This window comes from Periophthalmus magnuspinnatus, chromosome 16 (genome assembly GCF_009829125.3).
Source record: "Periophthalmus magnuspinnatus isolate fPerMag1 chromosome 16, fPerMag1.2.pri, whole genome shotgun sequence".
NCBI classification, from domain to species: domain Eukaryota; kingdom Metazoa; phylum Chordata; class Actinopteri; order Gobiiformes; family Gobiidae; genus Periophthalmus; species Periophthalmus magnuspinnatus.
This window is the reverse complement of record NC_047141.1, coordinates 29,583,138-29,606,547: the sequence shown is the minus strand read 5'-3', so window position 1 is coordinate 29,606,547 and position 23,410 is coordinate 29,583,138. Positions and strand designations below refer to the sequence as shown.

The following is a 23,410-nucleotide window of genomic DNA, read 5'->3' as shown; positions in this document are numbered from 1 at the left end:
GGGGTGTGGTCTTTCCTGTGCTGGGACCGGAAGCGGAAGTGCGGCCATCTCCTCAGCACAAGCTACAGAGGGTCAGTGACAACTTCATTTGGATATTTTTAGAGATCTGTTTATCCGTAAGTTTGACACAGTTGCTTGTTATTTTATAGAGTTTATTTCACGTTGTTATGAATTAGTACCAGAGTTTTAGAAAGCGTGTTCCGTCTCGTAGCGACCGTGGTATTTACGAAACAGCAGCAGCGAGCTAATGCGAAGCTAGCATGCTAATGAAGCTACAAGTTAGTGAATTATGTTTTAAAAATGATCAAATATCGTTGTGTTAATTTGGTAATCAATGTCGCTTTTGGTTTCAATAAATATTCTATCTGATGCGAGCGTTTACACACTTTTTTCTATTTTATTTTGTGTAATTTCCTTAGTGCTAACTTAGCAAAATGTTTAGCCTAGGTGTGGATGGTGGTTGCGAGGACTAGCAGCAGAACAGTTTGACAGCCAAATCTTCTTAGTCTTTGCATGATTATTTGTTCATATTTACTTATCTTTGTATTATATTATAAATTAGGGTTTGACAAACTTTCAATTGCACGTTTACTGTCCATTATATGTGTAAGTTTATCCTTGCTTTGCGCTGTCGCTCTGTGCTGCTCGAACAGGGCTCGTGTGGCTGTCATGGAGTTAGGTGTGACCACAGACACAGCCGTACACACTGATTTTTAAGTACTGAAGTACATCTGGTTGATGCCTGTTTTAGACCTGGTTTAGTCCTCTTCTGAACCAGTTTTTACTCTGGGTTAGAACTCAAATTTTGTTTATATCTGGGATTATTATTAGTTAAGACCTGGTTTTGTCTTCTTCTGAACCAGTTTTTACCTTGGGTTTGAACTCAAATTTGGTCAATTTCTCACTTATGGATTAAGTTTATATCTGGGATTATTACTAGTTAAGACTTGTCTTAGTCCTCTTAAGTATGTAGTATTTTATTCAATCATTACATTCAAAATCAAACATTATTCAACTTGTATAAGGTTGTACATAACATTTCTATCATGACTGAAAGGGTTTAGGCAGAAGTAAAAATTACTTATAATGTCTAACCCTATTTAATAATAACAACAACTCCAAGAAAAGCAGCACATCAGTTCTACAACATATGACTCAATATTTATAGAAAAGAAAAACTACAAACCGCAGCAGTTCACATGAATCATTTCTGAGTGCTGTAATTTTTTTTTTAAAAGTAATGTTTTATACCTCTTTTTAAATGCTTCTAATGTGTAGGAGCTTTTTAATTTATCATCAAGGTTGTTTTTATAAACCAGTCTCTAAACCAGTTTTTATCCTGGGTTAGAACTAAAATTTGGTTTTTATATGGGGTTATTACTAGTTAAGACCTGTTTTTGTCCTGCTTAGTAATTGGGGCAGTTTAGATCTTATATATGCCTGTCACAATACAGAATTTTGAAGTGCCATATATTGCTGAAAAAAATAAATTATAATATTGAAACTAAATATTTATATAAAAAAATAGCAGAAGGATACACTTAGTTGTGGTTAGTATCTATGATGAAATAGATGTTATTTGTTCAACCCTCTACGTTTCCCACACAAATTAAAAGTACCCATGATAAATATTGACCTCCCAAAAATTATTGTCCCATCTACCATTTATTGAACATATAGTATTTGTGTAGTTGTAATTTAAGTCTGAACCTGGTTTGTGTAATCCTGGTTATTCCTGGTCTAATCTTGACATTGACCTCTCTATGGTGCTTATGGATGGCTGTGAGCTGTCATCATGGTGTCTGCTCTGTGGGTGGTTTGTTATCTGCTTGAACTGGGCGGAGGTTTAAGTTTAGCAATCTAAGACTGGATAGTTGTTGTTTTTTTAAGTATTGATTTGCCATTTTGAGACTCACAAGCTATATAAATCACAGTAACTAAGTAATCAACCAATGGGGAGTGTGATGTTAATTTAATATTTGAGTTATAATAATTTTGTTGACATGTTTTTACACACTTTATAGCTGACTACAAATATTTATTTACTTATTTGTTTTGCCACCGTATAACATGACAATATAAGTACACAGTATATAAAAAGCAGGTGCAGGAAAAGGCAAAAAACCCAAAAGGACTTGTATTAATCCCTGCACCTTATGAATACATAAAATTTAACATTATAGCTGTGTTAAATACAAAACTGAATAGATAGATAAAAAAAAAAAATATAAACATAAGCAATACAAGTGCCCAATTGAACTGAATGTGATAGATGTTTGAAATCTAGCTGCATTTGATTCATTGGTGGAATTACCCCACAAAAACCCCATTGAAACACTTTTTGTTCGCAAGCCATTTATTAATTAATAGTAAATATTTGGTAACTGCGGTTTTGCTTCAGCCGGTCCCTGTGTAAACGTGGACATGACTTATATGACTAGGGTAGTGTTATGCAAACAAGTTACTTTTCTCTGTGATGACTGGAAGATGCAGGTTACATGCTGTCCCTTTCTTATCATCATGGCTGCGTGAACTTTGGCATAAAGCTCATCGACTTCTAAACTGACTTTTGCAATGATTGCCTGGTGCCCAATTGTGCAACATGTTATTCTAACTCAGTCACCCATACCATTAGGATGTAGCTGTCTGTGTTATTATGGTGTTCTAGCTGTAAGGGCCGGGTTGTTTAGCCAAAGAAATTAATCAGGTTTTTTTCTCGTACTGATTGATAACAATTTCTGATTCAATTTAATTTTGTGTCATTAAAACAACTAAAAATAGCTTTCAATAAATTTTTCCTGAACACAAACATTGGCAATGCATACTCCTGATCAATCCTATTTTAACACAAAATATATACCATGATGAAAATTGAATTTAAGTAAAGTTTGAAAATTAAATTAAATTAAAGACATTTTTTCTCATATTGATCCATCACAATTGTATATTTTGACTTAATTAAAGAAAACATATATTAATTTTCTGAACATAAACAACAAACAATTGCAAATCACTGGATCTCTATCTCAGTTAATATTTGATTAATTGTCGCTCAGCTCATGTTCAAATGTGCACTACAACTGAAAGAATGATAACTAAATATCCCTATGTTGACAGTCCATTTTTATATGTGTGTATATGAAACCTGCGAGGCTTTTCGTCCAAACCGATAAACATTTTGCCAATAGAGCTGAGAATAAGATACACAATATGAAAATATCACAAATTTGTGATGCATACAATACGATATTTTTCACATAATTCTCTGTGATGTAACACTACTTTTAAGAAGCAAACACATTATAACAGCTGTTCTTTGTTAGACCACTGCCTGTAGAAAGTTCATAGGAAATAATCATCAAAACAGTGAAGATGTTAAATGTTTTGCCTAAACAAGTTTCATTTCTCGAAACAAGCAACAACTGTCGAACTGTCACAAAATCATTTTGTTAAACAGACTTAAAAATACTTCAATACAGCAACCCACACTATTGATACTGTATCACCAAATGTAGTATTTTACTGTTTTTATATTTCAGATCATACCTAGTTCTCAAATGCTATTTCAGTTATTTTATTTTTTTCTCTTAAATGTTAATGTGTATACTGTGAGCTGAATCTTAACTCAAAATGTATTATCTCTTTCTGTTTTCCAAAATGTATACAGACCGATTATACACACACTTACTTGGCAATGCAGTATTTTGGTGTTTTAGGAAATTGTTATTATCATCATCAGTATTATTATTAGTATTTAAGTATTGAGTACAAACATCACGACCGGTTCATGTGATTCCTATTCACTGCTTACCTTCTCCACTTATGTAATAATCTCTCATCTTTCTCTCTTCACAGTTTTTATTATTTTGTGCTGTAGGTTTTGGGGACTCGATGTTGCCACAGGAAGAAGTGGGCACCGTGAGCAGGCGACCAGTCCATAAATGAGTGCTTTAAAAGGAACTGAGAGACATCGAGAGCACACAACCTTCTTCTGCTCAGTCGTTGTGTAACAGGTGCATAAGACACTTACCTCCGGTCCGCCACACAAACCAATGCATTTACGACTCATCTGATGTGTACAATGCAATTACCAAAGCTCCCATTTTCATACACTCATTATATTAGGCCTGAATAAAGAGTACATTTACCTGAGTAAGTAAGAATAGTACTTCTCGTAATACTGCCAGGAAGTGTTGTTTATTGTTTCCATCTTAGCTGCGTTTGACATGATTCATCTCATAGAATTATTATGCTATTCATTTGCTATTGTTCTTTATTTATTTGTATAAAGCAAAAAATGTTCAATAAAGATAATGAAGAAGAAACAAAACAGAACACACTAAGTTTATTACTACTTGAGTAATACTTAGTTTGAAGTAATGGGAGTCTTACTTGAACTTTTGGTTATTCTTCCCACTGTGAGTAATTCTATTGTGACAAAAGTGTGATCTGAACATTAAGTTATTCATACATTTGTGCTTCTTGGTTAGTTTTTCAGATTAGTTTTTGCAATTTTCTTTCTTTGGAAACACTAGCATCTTTGTATAATTTTATATTTTGTCTGTCTGATTATGTTAACTCAAGAATCAGATTTTAATTACATTTTATATCAGCAGTACTTCAGTAGTTTTTCTTTGTTTAGGTCATCACTTTTCTCTTCTACACTTCTTCTAATATTATTACTCTTATTTTAGTACAGATTTTGGCTTCTCTACCCACCTCTGAGGCTAAATAGAATTGAAATGTGAGAAATATTATGTCACCTCCAAACGTTCAATTATATCTTCTTTAAAGCTCTCATGAAGTCACATTTTTATACGTGTAAGAGTTAAAGGTTCCATATTGCGGTATTTTCCGATGTTGTAATGTTGTTTCCTCATCACAGAATTATTCACGGTTGTGTTTTGTTTCATTCACACACAGCTGCTAATGTATATTATCCTGAGTTCTTCTCTCAAACTGAAAACACTCTGTTCCACCTTGTGATGTCATGTCACAAGAAGTGCTCCACTGTGTTTTTAAGCTCCACATACCTTCATTTCTAGAATCATTTGGATAATTTCAGCCCTGGGATTTCCAATCTCTGCTGAACTAAAGGTAAAAGGAGCTGCTAACTTGAAAACTAGCATGTCATGATATCACAACGTGGAACAGAGCATTTTGAGCTTTGGAGATGTAGACAGACGAATAATAAAGTGTTACTCATGTCCAGATGACTAACACATCTGGACTGAACTGGCTTTAAACTAAATTAACGTATTTATTAGAACACTATAGCACTTTAAAATTACTTTAGCCACATATGCACTTTAGACCGTACGGAGTGTACATTTTTTGTGATCTGTGGAGTTGTTTGATTGTTGTTTGTGTTGTCCTGTCTCTTGTCCCGTTTTAGATGTTGAGGGACTGAATGAAAATTAGCTGTGCAGCTAACTTCGGCACATTTACATTATTTTTTACTGGTGTTTATTAATGTGCATTGTCCCTTTTAAATAAATAAATACTGAAACATGTGTGAATGAAACAAAACACAACTCCAGGTCTGTTTTTGAGGAGGTAACAACATTATAACATGACTTAAAGCTGACAAGAGTCTGTTTTGTATAATATAGGACCTGTAAATATTTAATTATTTCGTTAAAATTTTGATTGCAGTTTAAAGTCTGTAACTATTTTAGGTAGATAAATGTTAACCTGTCTCCTCGGGGCCTTGTTAGGTGCAAAACCTGCTAACCCTGTAGTTTAGACCTCTACAAATATCTGAATGTTGTAATATTTGACAGAGGTTTGTAATTGGATTTTTTTTCATAATTTTTCAGTTCTACTTGTTGTTCTCAAGGTCGCTGTCTTGTCTTTCTTAATGATTACTAAGGCAGTGGAGAAAATCGATATATAGTATGTATGTATAGATGGATGTAAGGAGTCATATTTTTATCAAGGCAAAAATGTAGAATCATAAAAATATAGATTATTTAACAGTGCATCATTTAATAGTTTCTTCTTTTACCATTCTGAATGTTATGTCTGATATTATGTGCTTAGTCTTAAAACTCTTTCCTGCATCTTTTGTTTAGATTGCAAAAAGATTCCTCGGTCAGACGGTTGCCATGTCGACCTCATCGCTACGGCGACAAGTAAAGAACATCGTCCACAACTATTCAGAGGCAGAAATCAAGGTTTGTTTGTTTTTTTCCTCTTCATGTTGTTCTTGCTAACAGTGTCACGAAGTAAAGTCTTGGTTTAATATGTTTTCTGTTTTGATCTGGTGAGAATTCTGGTGATGTTCTAGTTTAGAAATCATTTAAGTCATGCGCTGGTTTAGTCGTTGTTTGAGCCCTTTTTAGTCTTGATGTAGACTTTGTCTGGTCCAACTAAGTCCAGTTTCAAGGTTTTTTTATATTGGGTGTGTGTAAGTGTAAAGGCACCATTAGTTAGTCCAGATATACAATGTGACTGTTTGTTTGTTTGTTTGCTGGAGACAGTGCGCACTAATGAACAAATTAAATTGTAATATGCCAGATTATAGCACATATGTGTTGTCCCTCGGCAGGTTACACAGAAGACAATTATAAAATCTTACAAAAAATATGTAGCACAGAACAGTAAAGCCCAGTTTGTTCACAGATTTGGTTTTCCTTCATCCACAGTTTAAGGTGCAGTTTGAAAGTGACAGAGATGGACTGTCTCTTATTGTCAGTGGAAGACAGCTCCAATAATATAATGGTGCCTTTGACAGACAGCACAGTCTGTGTGGTACCTCACAGTCCCCTTGAGCCGTGGCCCTGCTGCCCTCCCACTCACACTCTTTGGTTTTGTTCAATGGAGGAGGAGCTAGTGCAAAACTGAATATAAAACATAACTTTTTAAATTGAACAAAATTACCAAAACCGGGTTAACTATACTTATCCAAAACAATGGAGTGGTGAAATGAGTCTCTTTTTCTGGCTGAGATTTTTATTGCCCAATTCTATGGCTTTGAATGTTTGAGTGTTGTGCTGGACTAAAACAGGACTAAAACAGGACTAAAACAGGACTAAAACAGGACTAAAACAGGACTAAAACAGGACTAAAACAGGACTAGATCAGGACTAGATCAGGACTAGATCAGGACTAGATCAGGACTAGATCAGGACTAAATCAGGACTAAATCAGGACTAAATCAGGACTAAATCAGGACTAAATCAGGACTAAATCAGGACTAAATCAGGACTAAATCAGGACTAAATCAGGACTAAATCAGGACTAAATCAGGACTAAATCAGGACTAAATCAGGACTAAATCAGGACTAAATCAGGACTAAATCAGGACTAAATCAGGACTAAATCAGGACTAAATCAGGACTAAATCAGGACTAGGATTTAGTCTTGATTTAGTCCTTGAATGAATGGATCTTGTTTAATGCCATTTTAGTCCTGGGTTTGTTCTAAATCTTCCATCCTCTTTACTCCTGGTTTAGTCTTTCTCTAGTCCTGGTTGAGCCTTGGTTTGGACTTGGTTTAGTTATTCTTTAGTTATTTTTAAGCATTGGTTTTGTTTTTGTTGAGTCTTTCTTTAGCCTGGCGGTTTTAGTCCTGGCTTAATCCTGGTTTAGTCCTGGTTTAGTCCTGGTTTAGTCCTGGCTTAGTCCTGGCTTAGTCCTGGCTTAGTCCTGGCTTAGTCCTGGCTTAGTCCTGGCTTAGTCCTGGCTTAGTCCTGGCTTAGTCCTGGCTTAGTCCTGGCTTAGTCCTGGTTTAGTCCTGGCTTAGTCCTGGCTTAGTCCTGGCTTAGTCCTGGCTTAGTCCTGGCTTAGTCCTGGTTTAAACACCCTTACAGTATTGCCAGGTATAACCTGTGATAATCTAATTCTCCTCATCAGCCTTTTCCTCAGGCCTTTATCATCTGAGAACATTTGAGACAATCTAATCATATTATCCAGTTACGTTGTGTCTCCATTTTTTTCAGTTGATTTGATTTGTATGAGAACACAGAACAGTGTCAATTAACCAATACTAATTATGGATCTGGATTATTCTGTCAAACATTTCTTTTACATTGCATTTAAATTAAATAATGCTACTTTATGTGGGTCCATTAATATCTGAGCTGTTCACGGTCACTTCTATGACGTGTAGTAAATGTTTCACTGGGTTAATCTTGGTTCATGTTTATTGTCTCAGTGGAATAGAGTGGGGTTCTCAAAAGTATTGAAAGTCAGACGGTAAATCGATGGTAATAATCGTTAGTATCAAAACTAGATACTAATTTGAGCAGGTCTTGATACTAAAAGTCACATTCACTGGACAGAAATGAACCTTTCCTGAATAGACTCGATATATCAAGATCATTCTAAAGCTATTCTTTAGCATCAAAATAGAGTTTGAAATTTTTTTATTATTAGCTAGAGATAGATATTTTGTTTGGCCTAAGCAGCTGCCTAAATATACATGTCAAATATGTATATAAAACTTTATTTGAACACTTTAGCCCAAAGAAGTTACAGCAAAAATGTGACTATACTGCCCTCTTATCCAGTTTATAGTAAAACAAGGTTGTGGGATTATTAGATTTGGGGAAAATGAGTAAAATCGGCTCTACATATTGGCCTAGAAAATATCGAGTTTACTGGTAATTGTTCCTCTGGATTCAAACAATTGGTATCAGCCATGAAAAAACAACAACACATCAGTCGATCTCTAACACTCTCATAAAGTCGTTTCAATATATTCTCATAATTGTGCTATTAAATTTGTTATCAAGACAGGGCTAGTAAAAGTAATACATTTTTTTCTTTCCGTGTGCTGCTGCTCAGGTTCGAGAGGCCACGTCCAACGACCCATGGGGCCCGAGCAGCTCTTTGATGTCAGAGATTGCAGATCTGACGTACAATGTAGTGGCCTTCTCTGAGATCATGAGTATGGTGTGGAAGAGGCTCAATGACCACGGCAAGAACTGGAGACACGTGTACAAGGTGAGAGCCGCCAAATCCAGACCTACTCTTTATATAGTACATTTTATAGGCAAAACGGAGACACAGATAAATGCTCAGTTAGTTTGTATTATGGTATTGTAGAGTTTAGATTCTTGGACTGAACCCAAACTGACACACAGGTAGAACTTTGCTGTGTGTTGTGGTGTTATGGTCTTATATTACAAGTTAACAGCTACCTTTTACCTTTAGTTCAGTAGAAATTGGCCGTTCCAGGGCTGAAATCGTCTAAAAGAAGGTATATGTTTTTCAAAAATACAATGAAGCACTTCCTGTATTACCACATAAACATACCACTTGACATAAATATACAGGGTTTGCGTGTTAAACGTGTGAATAAAACCAAACAAAACTTTCAGTTTGTTGACGAGGAAACAACATTATAACAGATCAAAAAATAGCTTAATATACGCCCTTTAATTCTTAAGTGTATTCATTACTGTTGCCATGTTGAAATTTGGACACCAATCTTGGCTTTAAATGGCATTGAAAGCATTTGACTCAAGATCTAGAGCTTTAGACAGACAGAAAGACAGACGGCTGATATGCTAATGTGGTGTTTCATCTTGGCCGTAGCAAACACAACACCACTTCCTGTGCAGTCAATCTCCAGCTTTCTGTGCATTAAAAGCATTTGTCTGTGTCACTTCACCACTAGACCTGTCACAATAACAAACTTTAAAGCACGATCTATCTCTACAGAGCAATATAGCGGTAAATTATTATATTGAAGCTGTTTTATGCCACTGACACAATAACACAATAGCAATAAAGATAGATAATCCCAATAAACATTTTTTTTAAAGAGACAGTATCATTTAAAGAAACAAATAAATAGCAGAATGAATCCCTAGCCATAGAAGTGACTTATTCAGGCTTTTACAGCTCAAATTTTATCATATTACAAAACAAAAATAGCAAAAATCTTCCCAGTTTTACAAAGAAAATGAAAAGGCGATAAATATTGAGTGCAAATATATAGTTCCAAGTTCAAGATGATATAGTAATTATCATGACAGGCCGATTCAACACATTTCGCACACAATAATAACACACTTTTGACTTGTCTCTAGATTGGTTTAATGCTCTGATTATTTTGAACATTGTGGAATTCTCAAAGGAGAGTCACTTTGTGTCAGACAGGAAACGGATGCTGCTACAGGCACAAGCTCTTTTAATCACTGGTGGTTTTGTTTCTCCAGGCGATGACCCTCATGGAGTACCTCATCAAGACGGGTTCAGAACGTGTCGCACAACAGTGTCGAGAAAACATCTACGCAGTGCAGACCCTCAAAGACTTTCAGTACATAGACAGAGACGGCAAAGACCAGGTAACAGGGTTTGGTCCCGGTTTGGTCCCGGTTTAGCTCTGGCTTGGCTCCAGTTTGGCTCCCGTTTAGCCCTGGTTTAGCCCTGGTTTAGCCCTGCTTTAGCCCTGGGTTAGCCCTGCTTTAGCCCTGCTTTAGCTCTGTTTTAGCCTTGTTTTAGCCCTGTTTTAGCCCTTGTTTAACCCTTGTTTAACCCTTGTTTAACCCTTGTTTAACCCTTGTTTAACCCTTGTTTAGCCCTGGGTTAGCACTAGTTTAGCCCTGTTTTAGCCCTGTTTTAGCCCTGTTTTAGCCCTGTTTTAGCCCTGTTTTAGCCCTTGTTTAACCCTTGTTTAGCCCCGGTGTAGCCCCGGTGTAGCCCTGGCTTACCACTAGTTCAGCCCTGTTTTAGCCCTGTTTTAGCCCTGTTTTAGCCCTGTTTTAGCCCTGGTTTAGCCCTTGTTTAGCCCTGGTGTAGCTCTGGTGTAGCTCTGGTGTAGCTCTGGGTTAGCCCTAGTTTAGCTCTGTTTTAGCTCTGTTTTAGCCCTGTTTTAGCCCTGTTTTAGCCCTGTTTTAGCCCTGTTTTAGCCCTGGTTTAGCCCTGTTTTAGCCCTGGTTTAGCCCTGGGTTAGCCCTGCATTATCCCTGTTTTATCTCTAGTTTAGCCCTGTTTTAACCCTGTTTTAGCCCTGGTTTAGCCCTGCATTAGCCCTGTTTTAGCTCTAGTTTAGCCCTGCATTAGCCCTTTTTTAGAGAGAGTTTCTTCATGGAGTGCAGACCCTCAAAGTCTTTCCGTACATAAACAAAGGTATGAGACCCCACTGCTGAATCTACAGAAAAAAGAAAACGTCGTTTGTTTGTTTATTATTTAATGAAGGGACAATGCATATTAACAACAGAGGCATGGGGAACGAATCCCACACCTGTAAATATGCAGGATTATAGCCAGTGCTAATTTTCATCCTTTGTCCCTTGCTAGAAAAAAAACCCAAAACACCCAGCCACACCACCAGGTCGTCCGCTCTGGAATGCAAACACTCAGCCAGGGACACTCTGACCCTGTGTGTAAATACGTGAAAGACCAAAGAATTTATGGTCCTAATTTAAAAGTCCTGCATGATTTAGACTGGAGTTTTGTAGTTTTACTTGTAGATTAACTTTGAATAATGTGTATGTGGCATGGTCTGTGTGGTAATTGATAGTTACAAATTTAACTATGGTTCTAGGACAAGCAGAGGGCAGTGCTTTAAACGAAATTAAATATGTGTTTCTCAAACTGTGGTATGCCCGGCCCTCTGCAGTTTGAGTATTTGTTTTCTCCTCTTTGGGCTCATCCTTTTTTAATATGGCCTTATCCATGGTTTAGTGTCATTTTAGACAGTTTTTAGTTCGAATTTAGGCCTGTGAAAGTTCGGGTTTATATCTGGTGGTATTTGGAAAGCAAAAAATGATCTTGGGTAGTACTTGATGTGAAAACAGCTTGGTTATGTTTTTGATGAGGGAACAACAAGACAGTTCTGTATAATGTCAAACCTTTAACTTGTCTGTTTTGTATTTACAGGTACTTAAACTTATATTGTATTCTCTTTTTTTTTCCCAGGGGGTTAACGTGAGAGAAAAGGCTAAACAGCTAGTGACACTTTTGAAAGACGAAGAGCGACTAAGAGAAGAGCGAATCCATGCCCTCAAAACCAAAGAAAAGATGGCACAGACCTCGAGTGGTATGGACACGATATAATCCACAGTGTTCTATTCATACTGCTACCTGCCTGGCTTCAGGGAGATTTTAATGCTTTGCTCGGAATGCTCCACTGTATGGCATTAAACGTAACGTAAGCAGCTGGTGGAAGCAGGTCAAGTTACAGGTTAAGATTAATGCCATACTGTGGAGCATTACGAGCAAAGCATTAACATGTCATTTGAGATATGCCAGTGGTGGAACCCCCAACAGAAAAGTTACATAGTGCACCTTTAAAAACAAACTTAAATACCTTTTGCTTCTTATAATGAATTTATAAAAAAAATTATTAAAATACTGCTTAGACAAAGAGAGTTAATTAAAGTTACACTATTTAACTTTTCTGTCATGGAAGTTGTGCCACCTGTTTGTGTTATAACTTTGCCAAAGTATGGCATTAAACTCGAATTTGCATTTATTCAATAACAGGCCTTTAAAACACACACTGGATCTGTGAGTGGCATAGTCTTAAATTCATATCCTCAAATCAAATAAGGATGGTCTCTATATAATCTGTTAAACACAGCAAAATAAAAAAAAAGTTTGAAGCTAACATACGTGAACTTGGTCATGTTAACTTGCTTTCTTTGTGCTCTAGCCTCCTCAGCTCCATCAGCGCCCGGTGTAGGGGGCAGTTTGTCGTTGGGGTCCCATTCTGGAGGGGCAGATCCGGAGCAGGCCTGGCCCCAAAGCTCTGGAGAGGAGGATCTACAGCTGCAGTTGGCTTTGGCCATGAGTAAAGAAGAGGCAGAACAGGTAAACAAAGATGACCACTGGAAATGATATAAACAGGGCTGAGAGTTAAAATGGCGTTTGGGACATTGATAAATTCACAGAGGAGGCAAAAACTGTTCAGATATGAGGTTTCTAACTATGATGGTGGTGGAATTTGATTAAAAAGGGTAGAGGGACTTTTGAAAATGGATGATTATGGAGGGCTAGTTACAATAATTTCGTATTTGGAACTGTTGAGCAGAAGGAAGTTTTGAGCCATCCAACTGTTCACATCGTTGAATCACTCTAACACAGCAGACTTCCAGGGCTGTTTGGTCTCAGTGGGAGGGATATCTGTGTTATCAGGGTAACGGTGGAAAGACATGTTATCTGAGCATATAAAAACATATAAATTGGGAATTAAATGGGACCTAAACTTGAACCTTGCGGCACACCACATGCAATAAAGGAGGAGGAGGTAAGAAGGTTCTGTTGTGCTCAGCCTGATACTGATATAAATGTTCTTTCCCATTAAGTTTAACCGGCTACAAAATAAAAAAACAAATGTTGATGTTTGTAGACAGTGCGGGCAAATGGTCAGTATCTTAACATCTGGCTCCACTTTTTAAAGTTCACTTCATAAATATTTTGTTGCATTATCATCATCATTAATTACGGCACATGGTCGTTGCCATTTATTCAAAAACACTTCTGTATGTGGTGAAGTTTTCTAATAATGCTCTGATGTTACGTGTGTTTTTTCAAAGTCTGTGAATGAAATTGAAAAGTTTGTGAATTAAAAATACGCTAGAGTTACAGTGCAGAACGGTACCAGCCTTTAGAAAGCAGGTGTATTGTTTACAAACAGCTCAAGGGTCTGTAAAAGTCTATCTACACCTAATGTTATTTAACCCTGAACTCCCCCAGACCAGCGCGGATCCTCTGGAGGACGCAGACCTCCGATATGCAATCTCCCTCAGCCAAGAGATGCACCAGCAGGTCAGGGGCAGAGGGGGTGCCCAAGGCCTGTCTCTTCAATTCGACCTCAAACTGTCAATCAAGAAGCCGTATTTGTCATGTCTTTTTTTTCCATCAAGATCAAATTTACTGTCACAAGTTACAAAATGTGAATCCTGGAAGCCTAAATAATTCTTCTTTGTAATCAATCGCATACAAGTTCAAAGTCTGCATGACAAATATTTACAATGAACCGCAATGGCATTTTACCCTCTGTGTCATCTTCCAAGTGGCATGTTTTAAGTCAAGCTGAATGATTCTTTTCCCCTTTGTCTGTTTGATAAATGCCGTTGTATTCCAGTGTGTTACCGAGCAGTTTTAGTTTGAATCTAACTCCGTGTTTGTATCTCCATCTGTTTTATGTTTAGGTTTAGTCATAACTGAAATAAAAGTAGATTATCTTTGCTCTATGTAATTGATTACTGATCATTAGTCGCGTTCACAGTTCTTCTGCTGATTGAAATTCCTTGAAACTTATCTCCTGTTTGGTCGTTGTTGTTTATAGTGTGTGTGATTGGCAGGAGGAGCGTCTGCGCAGAGGGGATGACCTGAGGCTGCAGATGGCCATAGAGGAGAGCAAGAGGGAAAAGCCCAAGAGTGAAGAGGTAAGTGACACGTGGCAGAAAACACTGGCCAAACATCACGCCCTTAAACGCCCCTGACCTGTGTAATGGTCTGCAGAGTGCGCTGATGGAGCTGAGTGCTGTGGACCCATGGGGTGCCGCTGCTGCTGCTCCTCCTGTGGGCTCTGCCGGACCCTCCCCTCCTCCCTCTCTCTGCCCGCCGGCCGCCTCCAACCCCTGGGGTGCACCTGCTCCAGACCCTTGGGCCGTGGCCTCTCCCACCTCTCCCACAAACGCAGACCCATGGGGCGGAGGACCCCCCACTGTAGCGCCCCCTCCTGACCCCTGGGGAGAGGCGTCCAACAGAGTGAACAATGTGGACCCCTGGGGAGGCTCCGGTAAGACCTGGGCACAGGGTCTTTGGGGGAAGAGGAGAAGTCTGTTCTGCTGTGAATTAAGGCATTAAAATCATCTTCGCTGTAGTTTCATTTTCATGTGTACTTCAGTTCATCCATTCACAGACATACAGTTTGCTCAAGTCACTTTCCCTGTGTGTCTGAACCCAAACATTTGATCCTCTTGTTTCTGCCCAGGACTGACTGTGGGCCAAACAGGGCTTTGTTTATCACAGTGAGCTTGTCTGTGGCCTCTTGTTTGCCTCTTAAGGTTTTTCATTCATAATAATTCTGATTTAAGAGACAAAGGAGAGCAGCACTGTTGAACCTTGCAAAGCGTCCTGGTCACTCATTATATTCATTGTACCTGTAATGTGTTGTGTTAACCCTCCCCTGCGTCTCCCCCTCCCTGTAGCTGTGACTACCCCCAGTGCTGACCCATGGGGCCCCTCGGTGCCACCCAGCACCTCCTCCTCCGGGGGGCCCGTAGACCCCTGGGCAAGAGACGGGCCTGTCCCTGCCTCTGACCCTGTGACCTCTGACCTCTGGAGTGGCACTGCCCAACACACTAATGGCACAGGTACATCCACACGCTCCATGGATCATCCACCCAGTGCTCCTCTTCCCAGGGTCTAGACTCATGAAGATGAGATGTTCAACATTAGATCTTTGTATTGTAGTTCATTCATTTAACGTTGTGTAGTTTGTTTTACTATATTAATATATTTTAAATATATTTAATAGCTGTATATTCCTCAGGTGACCCTGAGCGGCGGGGGTCGTCAGCAGCTGCCTGTGACAGCACAGGTTCACCAGTGCCATTCGACCTCTCATCTCTGGGATCTTCACTTCCTGTTCGGAAAACTCCGGAGTCGTTTTTGGGGCCTAACGCTGCTCTGGTGGATCTAGATTCACTTGTGTCATCTAAACCCAAACCTAAACAGCCGCCGCCTCCTTCCATCTCCTCTTCCTCAGCACACAACCCCTTCCTTCAGAACACAGGTGCAATTTGTGAAATAACAGCCTGACCATTAAAAACCCTTAAAGTAAAGCCTTACTCTTGTGTTTACATTTCCAGGCTCCTCTCCAGCTCCTGGGATGGCCGTCACTCCGGGCAGTACCATCTCCAGTCGGGGGGTGTCTCCTACGCCTGCCTCCTCAAACCCTTTTGGCGTGGCCCCGTCGATGACCTCCATCTCCCCACAGCCCTCCACCATCGGCCTGAGCGCGCTCCGTACCAGCCCTGTGCCTCCTAACCCCATGCTGGGCATGGTGCAGCCCGGCCTAGGCATGGGGCCCATGGGGATGGGTGCTCCGGGCATGGGCCTGGGCATGGTGCAGGCCAGCCCTCTGGGGATGCCTTACAGCGGCCTGTCTCCGATGGCGCCCCCCGGCTCGGGTCTGCTCGGCCCTGGAGCGGCGCCACAGCTGATTTTGGGAGGGCCCACGGCCGGGGGAGTGATGGGGGGAGGAGGGGCGGTGGGGGGTGGAGGAACAGCAGGAGCCAGCACCAACCCTTTTCTTCTTTGAGGCTGTGTCACTACTTTCACCTGAACCTCTTCTGTCACACCTGCTGCCCCCTAGTGTCCCTATCACACAATGTGTCCAAAAAATTTCAACATTTTGTCATTTCAGTTTTCTTTTAAAAGCATTTGATTTCAAGACAAATTTATTTTGTTCCTTTCATTTCACAATTTCTTATTTTTCACTGAGAAATAATATTTATTTAGTTTTAATTCATTTCTGTATAATTCATTTTTTCAGTTCAGTACGTTATGAAGGCAAGCCTGTAAGAGCGAAGGATATCAGCAGATTGTATCTGTTATTTCTGCACTTAGGGACCTGAGGAAGAGGACAAAGCCACTAACAAACTGAACACAAACTGTTGCACTTACTCTTCCTCTGGAGTCAGACGAGCACTGATCCCAGTGCAGACCAGACGGATACTACAGACTGAATATATTATAGGCATAACATGGTCACACGGTTTCATAAAATCCACTTTTAATTTAATGTTAAATGTAATTTATTTTCCATTTTGGGGACAAATGAACAAGAAGAAAATCTAACAAGTGATGCCATTCAAATCAAATGCTTTTGTGTCCTGATTACTGTATAAACTAAAGAAAGCCCTAAAATCTGTGGTCTGATTCTGAAGACGAAATGAGGATTCTGAATGTGTGCTTTGAATGAATGGAAAAAAGAATGCTCATTTGTTAGTGTGTAAGTATGCTCTGTGCTACGGCCTGTTTCTGTGTATATGTATCAATATCTGTCTTCATTTTGTGTCTGATTTCAGCAGTGGAGAGGAGAAAACATTATTTCAAATGTCACTTGTATTGAAATGAGATTTATTATGGGGTATTATAAGGGTCACACATTTCTCTGCCAATCGTCCATTTTCTTTTATCAAAATCATTGGTTTAGTCTCATTTCATTTGGGCTCCAGACATCTCCACTGTCCTTGTGTTTCATCTCCTGTACCAGGAAGAGCCAATGAAGCTCCTTAAGATTATTCAGTGAATGGAAGAAAAAGAAACAGGGACTTAACATGCTTCATGTTCTTTTAATTTAGACAAATTTGTTATTTTATATCAACATGAAAATCTTTTATTGAGTAAGGTTGAATTTTTTGTGGTGTTGACTGTGAACATTCACATTTAAAAAAACGTAAAATGGAAAAAAAAAATCTAAAGAAATTTATGAAATAAAAAACACAAGATATGTTTGACTGGTTTAATGCTTCTGTATTTGTAATGTTAGTGTACATGAACACCGCTTTACATCAACAATTCAAAACTCAAATTCCAAAAGCAAATCTGCAAATGAAGTAACTTTAAAATGATATGAGAAAAGTGAAATGCAGCTTCAGCCGAGGACGTCCACCCCAAACACGAACTCAGGGAAGCTGAGGAGCGAGGACAGAAAGGCAGTACAGGGTCAAAGAATCAATGAGTCCCAGTCAAAGTCATCCTGGATCTCCTCACTGTTGCTATGGAAACCCTTAAGAGGCGGGCGTGGCCTTGGGCCGATGGGCTGAGGCTGGATTCCAGCTGAAATGCAAAGCAAAAGCACGTCTTACACAGAAGTTAGACTTGAAGAAAGAAAGGAATATAAGAACGTACGACTTGTGTTTGCAGGAGCTATGAACTGGGGTCTCTGCTGAGGCGGCAGGTGCAGAGGCTTCCTGGGCGGCTGAGCTCCGTTGGGGGCCACGGCGGAGAAGGGAAGGGGAGAGGGGTGGGTGAGGCTGGCCAGGGTGGGGGTCGGATGAGTGGGAAAAGGTGGCACTTGTAAAGAGGAGTTTGAACCCATCGCCAGAGGAGAGTTACTCCCACTGTTGATCATTCCTTTTTGTGTGAAGAAGCGGTTTAAAGAGTCACAGAGAGAAGTGAAGAGAGCGGGGTCCAGCGCCCAGTCGCTGAGCTCCGCCTGCCGCATGCTCTCCAACAGGTCTAGAAACAAAAGAAACATTTTAGGCTACAATCAGTTTTGTACTTACAGTTAAACACGTCAAATATAAAATGAGACAAACCTGGATGACCGCTGAGGTCTATGTTGGCCCAGTCCAGGCTGCTGGCGATGCGAAAACTCTCCTTCAGTGAATCAGTGTTACTAAACCAGTCTGCGGGCACTGCTGCTGAAACAGAAGGGACATGACACTCAGACAAACCCCTGTGCATCTCTACTGTACTATTATCTCTATCATTATTCATTTATTTTTTATTTGCAATTAGATGTGCGCAATATATTTAAAAAGTAAAATTCTGTTTGGAGTGCACATTGTAAACAAATCCATGAGCAACATTAGACTGAATTATAAACTGATAAACTAGAACAGAGGACATTCATTTATCTAAATAACTGCTAAGTTTGATTTGATAATTGTGGAAATTCATATTGAGATTTCGATTTGATTGTAACATATTGTGCAGCTCTATATTCTAATACCCAAACTCTGTGATTTTGGTTTGATATTTTCATCATGATATTGTGCTGCACTGCTGTGTAATCTGCATAAAATAAGGCTAAACTTACTACACTGCGTGCGGCCCTCAGAAGGGGGCGCTGTTTGCGCGGGGCCTCGGGTCCCTGTGGGAGCAGGCTGGAGTGGGGCCGGGTGAGGGGACAGGGGCAGGGTGGGAGTGTGGAGCGGAGTCGTGTCATTGCTCAGGGGCACGAAGTCTGCTGCAAATGTAAAGAATTTAAAGAGTTAGATGTGAAAGATACTGACAGAAAGGACCATATTTCTCTTGTAGTCCATCAGAAAAGTGACGTAAACGGCTTTATTTCAGTCTGGTTTTGGCTGATTAAACCTGATGGGGCTTTAACTGTGACATTGAGGGTGAAATATCACAAAAAAAGTGAATGAACTGTTTCATTATTGGCAATATTTGCAGTGTTTTAATTCTGCAAACTTCCAAAACAACTACTCCACTCTCTTGTAAAGGATCTATGGCCCACCTCTAATGAGAGAACAGTTTAATTAAAGATGTAAAGATAATTTGGTGATAATCGTGAACTGATAGTCGTGGTTATTCCGGTCACAATAAACTCTTATGAACTAACGGTGCCAATTTTAGAATCTAATTTAAGTAATTTCAAAAAAACGATTACCGCTATAAAATTTTCTGTCACTGTTTATGTCATATTAAATCATGTAACTTTTCCTGTGGAAATGTAAACGCTTTGACAGAATGTTCCAAAGAATGGCATTAAACTTATCTATCGCCATGGAGACAAGATGACGCTCTCAGGGTAAGGTCACAGGTCAGATCTGTGCAGAGGAGAGCCCACTCACAGTGACAACATGTGTTTTTCAAGGGATGTTTGAGCAATTAAAACACTTATTACAAAAATGCTAAAGAGGTAAGTGTAATGCCATACTGTGGAACATTTCAGGAAAACTAATGACATCTCCGTGAGGACGAGTAGCTAGCGGACTCCCCAACAAAACGTTAGATTTTTGTGAAGTTGGACACATACTAAATAAAAATGAAGCTTTTCAGTTTGGTCGTGGTGTCGATAATCGGTTTCTTCTCACAATTTTCATAGTACTAAAGTTTGATATTAAAGTTAAAGTACTTACTAAATTAAAGTACTTACACTGTGAGCCCCCCCTGTCTCTCATCGTCTTCACCAGCGATTTAAAAGACGCGTACAAGTCCGGGAGGTTCAACTCATCGAAGGTAAAACGCAGCGGAACATCAGTGGGGTTCAAACTGACGGTAGATGGACCCCCCGCGGCCGAAGACACCGCCACAGGGGGCGCCACAGACACGACGGGGTGGCAGGGCGCGGGCTGAGGGAAAGAGGGGATGGATACGGGGATGGAATGTTCAGGAAAAGAGATGGTAGTGAGAGAGGGAGCCACAGTGCAGTTCTGAAGAGGAGTCATGGTTTGCGGGGCAGTTTGATGAGAAGGAGAAAAAGAAGAAACGGAAGAAACAGAAGGGTGGACTTGAGACAGGCTGGACACGGTGGACACGGAGGGGTGGGACACGGTGACGTTGGAAACAGGGCTGCTCATGTAAGGGGACGGTTGCTGAAAAACAGAAACAATTTATATTATTATTACACGATGGCAAGCTTTTATGTCGTGTTATGTAAGAGTGGTTTTAAAGATGTGCATCAACACGATTAGATTAGTTTTAAAGGTGCACTACGTCACATTCAGGGTGGGGGGGTTTGACACACGCTTGATTTCATTGACATGTTATTGCCTTGTCTGGAATGTTGGCATTAAACTCATCTGTTCTGTATTAATTAAACTGCATTGTTTTAATAAATTCCTCAAAAACACATGGAAAAATAGGTTTTCTTCTTCAAAAAAAACCTGAAAACTCACCAGCTTCAAACAACTGCGTCTCCTTTGTTGTCTGTGTTTCTTTAATTTGTGTTTTGTTTTGAACTGCGTGAAGTTTTGTTGCGTGTGAAATGAGCTATATAAGTGTTTTGAATTATAGATCTGTACAAACATGTTCTGCAGAGTGTCATATTTCAGTCTTCTGACAAGTTTAAAATGTCAACTTTGAGCAGAATACATTTATTAAAACATAAATCGTAAACGCTTGTCAGAACAATCACAATTAGACATTTCTAATTAAAGACTGGAGTCATCTCTCAGCAGTACGACCTGTAACTTGGCCTGGGAGTGTCCCCTGCTTGTGTCTATACAGATAAATATAATATTTAATACCATACTGGGGGAATATTCTAAGCAAACCTATATGTCTTATTCCGCCCCACCCACTTTTGTCGTAAATGCTGCTAAACTGAGCTTTCTTTGTGGAGGGAATCCCATTCATTTCAATCGATAAACTGGGAAAAGTTTTGCCGCTAAAGTGCGATATAAAGTAGGTTGATTTGGGCAAAACGGCTGTGTCCCTGTTGAACTTATTTACTGTCAAGATCTGCAGCTCAAGGCAAAATAATACAACCCGGGTGACAATAGCAGCAACTTCCAGACTAAGATGAATAAAAAAGAATCTACATGAACACAAGCTGGAGTGGTCAGTCTTACCTTGCACGGAGGAGGAGACAGTGAGTCCGATCGTGGAGACTGAATTGTGCTCAGTGGAGTGTTGGGAAGGCGGAGGTCCATGTATGATCCTTGATGAGGATTTGGGGACAGTCCATGGTCCGATTGGTTGTCTGCAGTCTGTCACAGGTCAGACAAAACAGTGTGATTTCTGGCAATTTTTTTATTTTTATTTTAACTTTTAGAATTTTTTTTTGTTTTAGTCAAATTTTTTGTTTTTGTTTTAGTCCAACAAATGCTGACATAATAAAACAGCTTGGATCTTGTCTGTTTTTCCTCGTTATGATTAACTTTTTACTTAGGAAAAATAGGACATTGAAGAAAAATGAGAACATAATGGACATAATTGACACTGCTATGTAAAAATAAAGTATAACAGAGTAATAACTGTAACAACAAGTGAACGTACCTCCTCTTCTCCTGCAGGATAAGGCCGTTTAGGTGCTCTCATCTGTGACGCCTCTGCTGGTCCGTCCATGGTCCAGTACGAGCCCTATTTTAGGCACAATTTATTTCATTTATTTATGCATTTAACTTTAAAAATCTGATTTGTGTTTATGGATCGTTCTCGTACCTTTCCAGGGTCGTTCTGTGGCCGAGGAACTTTCCTGAAGCATTTGTTAAGAGACAGATTGTGACGGATGGAGTTCTGCAAAGACAAAACAAAAGGTAAAAAGGTACTGAAAATTTACAACTATCAGAGGAGGTAAGTTCACATTTATCCAAGTAACGTTTTGGGGTTATTTTCAAAACTGTTTCACGGCACAAACTCTTTATAAGCGACAATAGCTAAATGCGATTCAAATTATTGTCTTGCATCGTCTTGTATCTCATCTTCAGAGCTTGAATTTCTAGCATTTCTGTTTAGAGTTTGAACATTTCTTTATGGTTTGTGCGTCAAATTATATCATAAGCTCAGAGTCATTTGAGTAAAACTGACTTTATAATTATGATTTTGACATTTTTGCTGCATTCAATTGAAAAAAAGCATGTAAACGAAAATACTGTTATAAATTTCTGTTAAGAATGAGCGCTTGTTCTACAATGCAAAACCTAGAGCAAAGCCACATGTGTAAACTACAGAAAGAAAACAAATATAAACCTACTAACAATGAAAAACTGAGTCTACATTTTCTATAGAGACATTTTGAATCATTTGATGAGCCACATAACTGCAATAACTGTATATTTTGTCTCTCTTCCCACCTTTACCCCTTATTTACTCCTTTGTGTTGTTTCCACTCACTTTCCATCCACGTCCTGCTCGGTTGTAATATGGAAAAGTGTCACTGATCCAGGTGTAAATGTCATTCAGACTCAGCTTCCTCTCGGGGGCTGCAGCTATCGCCATGGCAATAAGCGTGGCGTAACTATGTGGCGGCTTCCCTTTGGAGTTTGAGTGAGAAAGATCGGGTACAGTAGGTAGAAAGTCTCTCCCCTCCCGCCCTTTCTCTCTCTTCTTCACTTCACCCCCTCCTCCTCCTCCTCCTCCTCTCTCCTTCCCCGAACGCAGGCTGCTTATTCCCAGTTGGGGCAGCCAGTCAATGCTGGTGAGACTGGAGTCCAACTCAGATGACATTATGTACGGGTTCAGCCGAGGATCTAAAGACCAGAGAGAGGCAAAGTTAACTGTAAACTCACATTAAGTGCAATGAAAGGAATTCCTATGGAGAGAGACGTAGTAGTGAAACTCACACTGTTCCTGAACTTTGAGCTTATGTTCTTAAAAGCCCATAAAAATACAAGCAATACTGTCATTATCAAGCATTGACATCAATAAAATACAACAAACCAGCAGCAGAAACGAGCTGTATTTTGTATTTTCGAGCTTGGAAAGTAGTTTGCTTACCTCTCAGTTGTCACTCGAGGCTACAGGCCTGAAAAGTATTAATATTTGATGTTCTCATTAGTTGTGCACACCAATACACACAGCCGCGTTTGATCTGCTTCTTAAAACCTCTCTTTCGCGCTAAGGTATTCCATTCATGCCATAGTTTTAAAAATGTTTCAATAACTTTGGAAAAATAAACACAAAATCCTATCGAACTGCTTCCTTTTTCTCTCCCTCTCTTCTTCCCCTCCCTTTCAGCCTGTGCAGAATTACATCACACTCTCCTCCCCTCCAGTGACATCACCCTGTGCTCCCGCCTCATGGGGCTTCTCCCAGAA

General features: G+C 39.5%; 2 protein-coding genes across 6 annotated transcripts; one reads left to right on the top strand and one right to left on the bottom strand.

Annotated features, from left to right (window-relative positions):
* Positions 1–17,424, top strand: epn1a (epsin 1a). Of its 4 annotated transcripts, none has more exons than XM_055227575.1 (13): positions 1–71; positions 3,878–4,013; positions 6,075–6,176; positions 8,790–8,948; positions 10,169–10,297; positions 11,874–11,994; positions 12,610–12,767; positions 13,653–13,724; positions 14,264–14,347; positions 14,424–14,703; positions 15,116–15,280; positions 15,460–15,702; positions 15,779–17,424. In XM_055227575.1, exons 3-13 carry the CDS (start codon positions 6,108–6,110, stop codon positions 16,228–16,230), a joined length of 1,932 nt encoding a protein of 643 aa, XP_055083550.1. In that variant the 5' UTR covers positions 1–71; positions 3,878–4,013; positions 6,075–6,107; the 3' UTR covers positions 16,231–17,424. The 4 variants fall into 4 exon arrangements, with proteins under 4 accessions (XP_055083550.1, XP_055083551.1, XP_055083552.1 ...); XM_055227574.1 differs by having other exon boundaries at positions 27–116; XM_055227576.1 differs by lacking the exon at positions 13,653–13,724.
* Positions 17,424–23,367, bottom strand: foxj2 (forkhead box J2). 2 transcript variants are annotated; one of them, XM_033981798.2, is made up of 10 exons: positions 23,091–23,367; positions 22,488–22,843; positions 21,816–21,890; positions 21,651–21,734; positions 21,224–21,361; positions 19,807–20,245; positions 18,739–18,888; positions 18,236–18,340; positions 17,826–18,155; positions 17,424–17,753 (listed from the first exon to the last, which is right to left on the bottom strand). In XM_033981798.2, the coding sequence occupies exons 2-10, from the start codon at positions 22,818–22,820 to the stop codon at positions 17,641–17,643; spliced, it is 1,767 nt and encodes a 588-aa protein (XP_033837689.1). In that variant the 5' UTR covers positions 22,821–22,843; positions 23,091–23,367; the 3' UTR covers positions 17,424–17,640. The 2 variants fall into 2 exon arrangements, with proteins under 2 accessions (XP_033837689.1, XP_033837690.1); XM_033981799.2 differs by having other exon boundaries at positions 18,236–18,337; positions 23,091–23,366.
* Between the last annotated feature and the right edge of the window lie 43 nt (positions 23,368–23,410).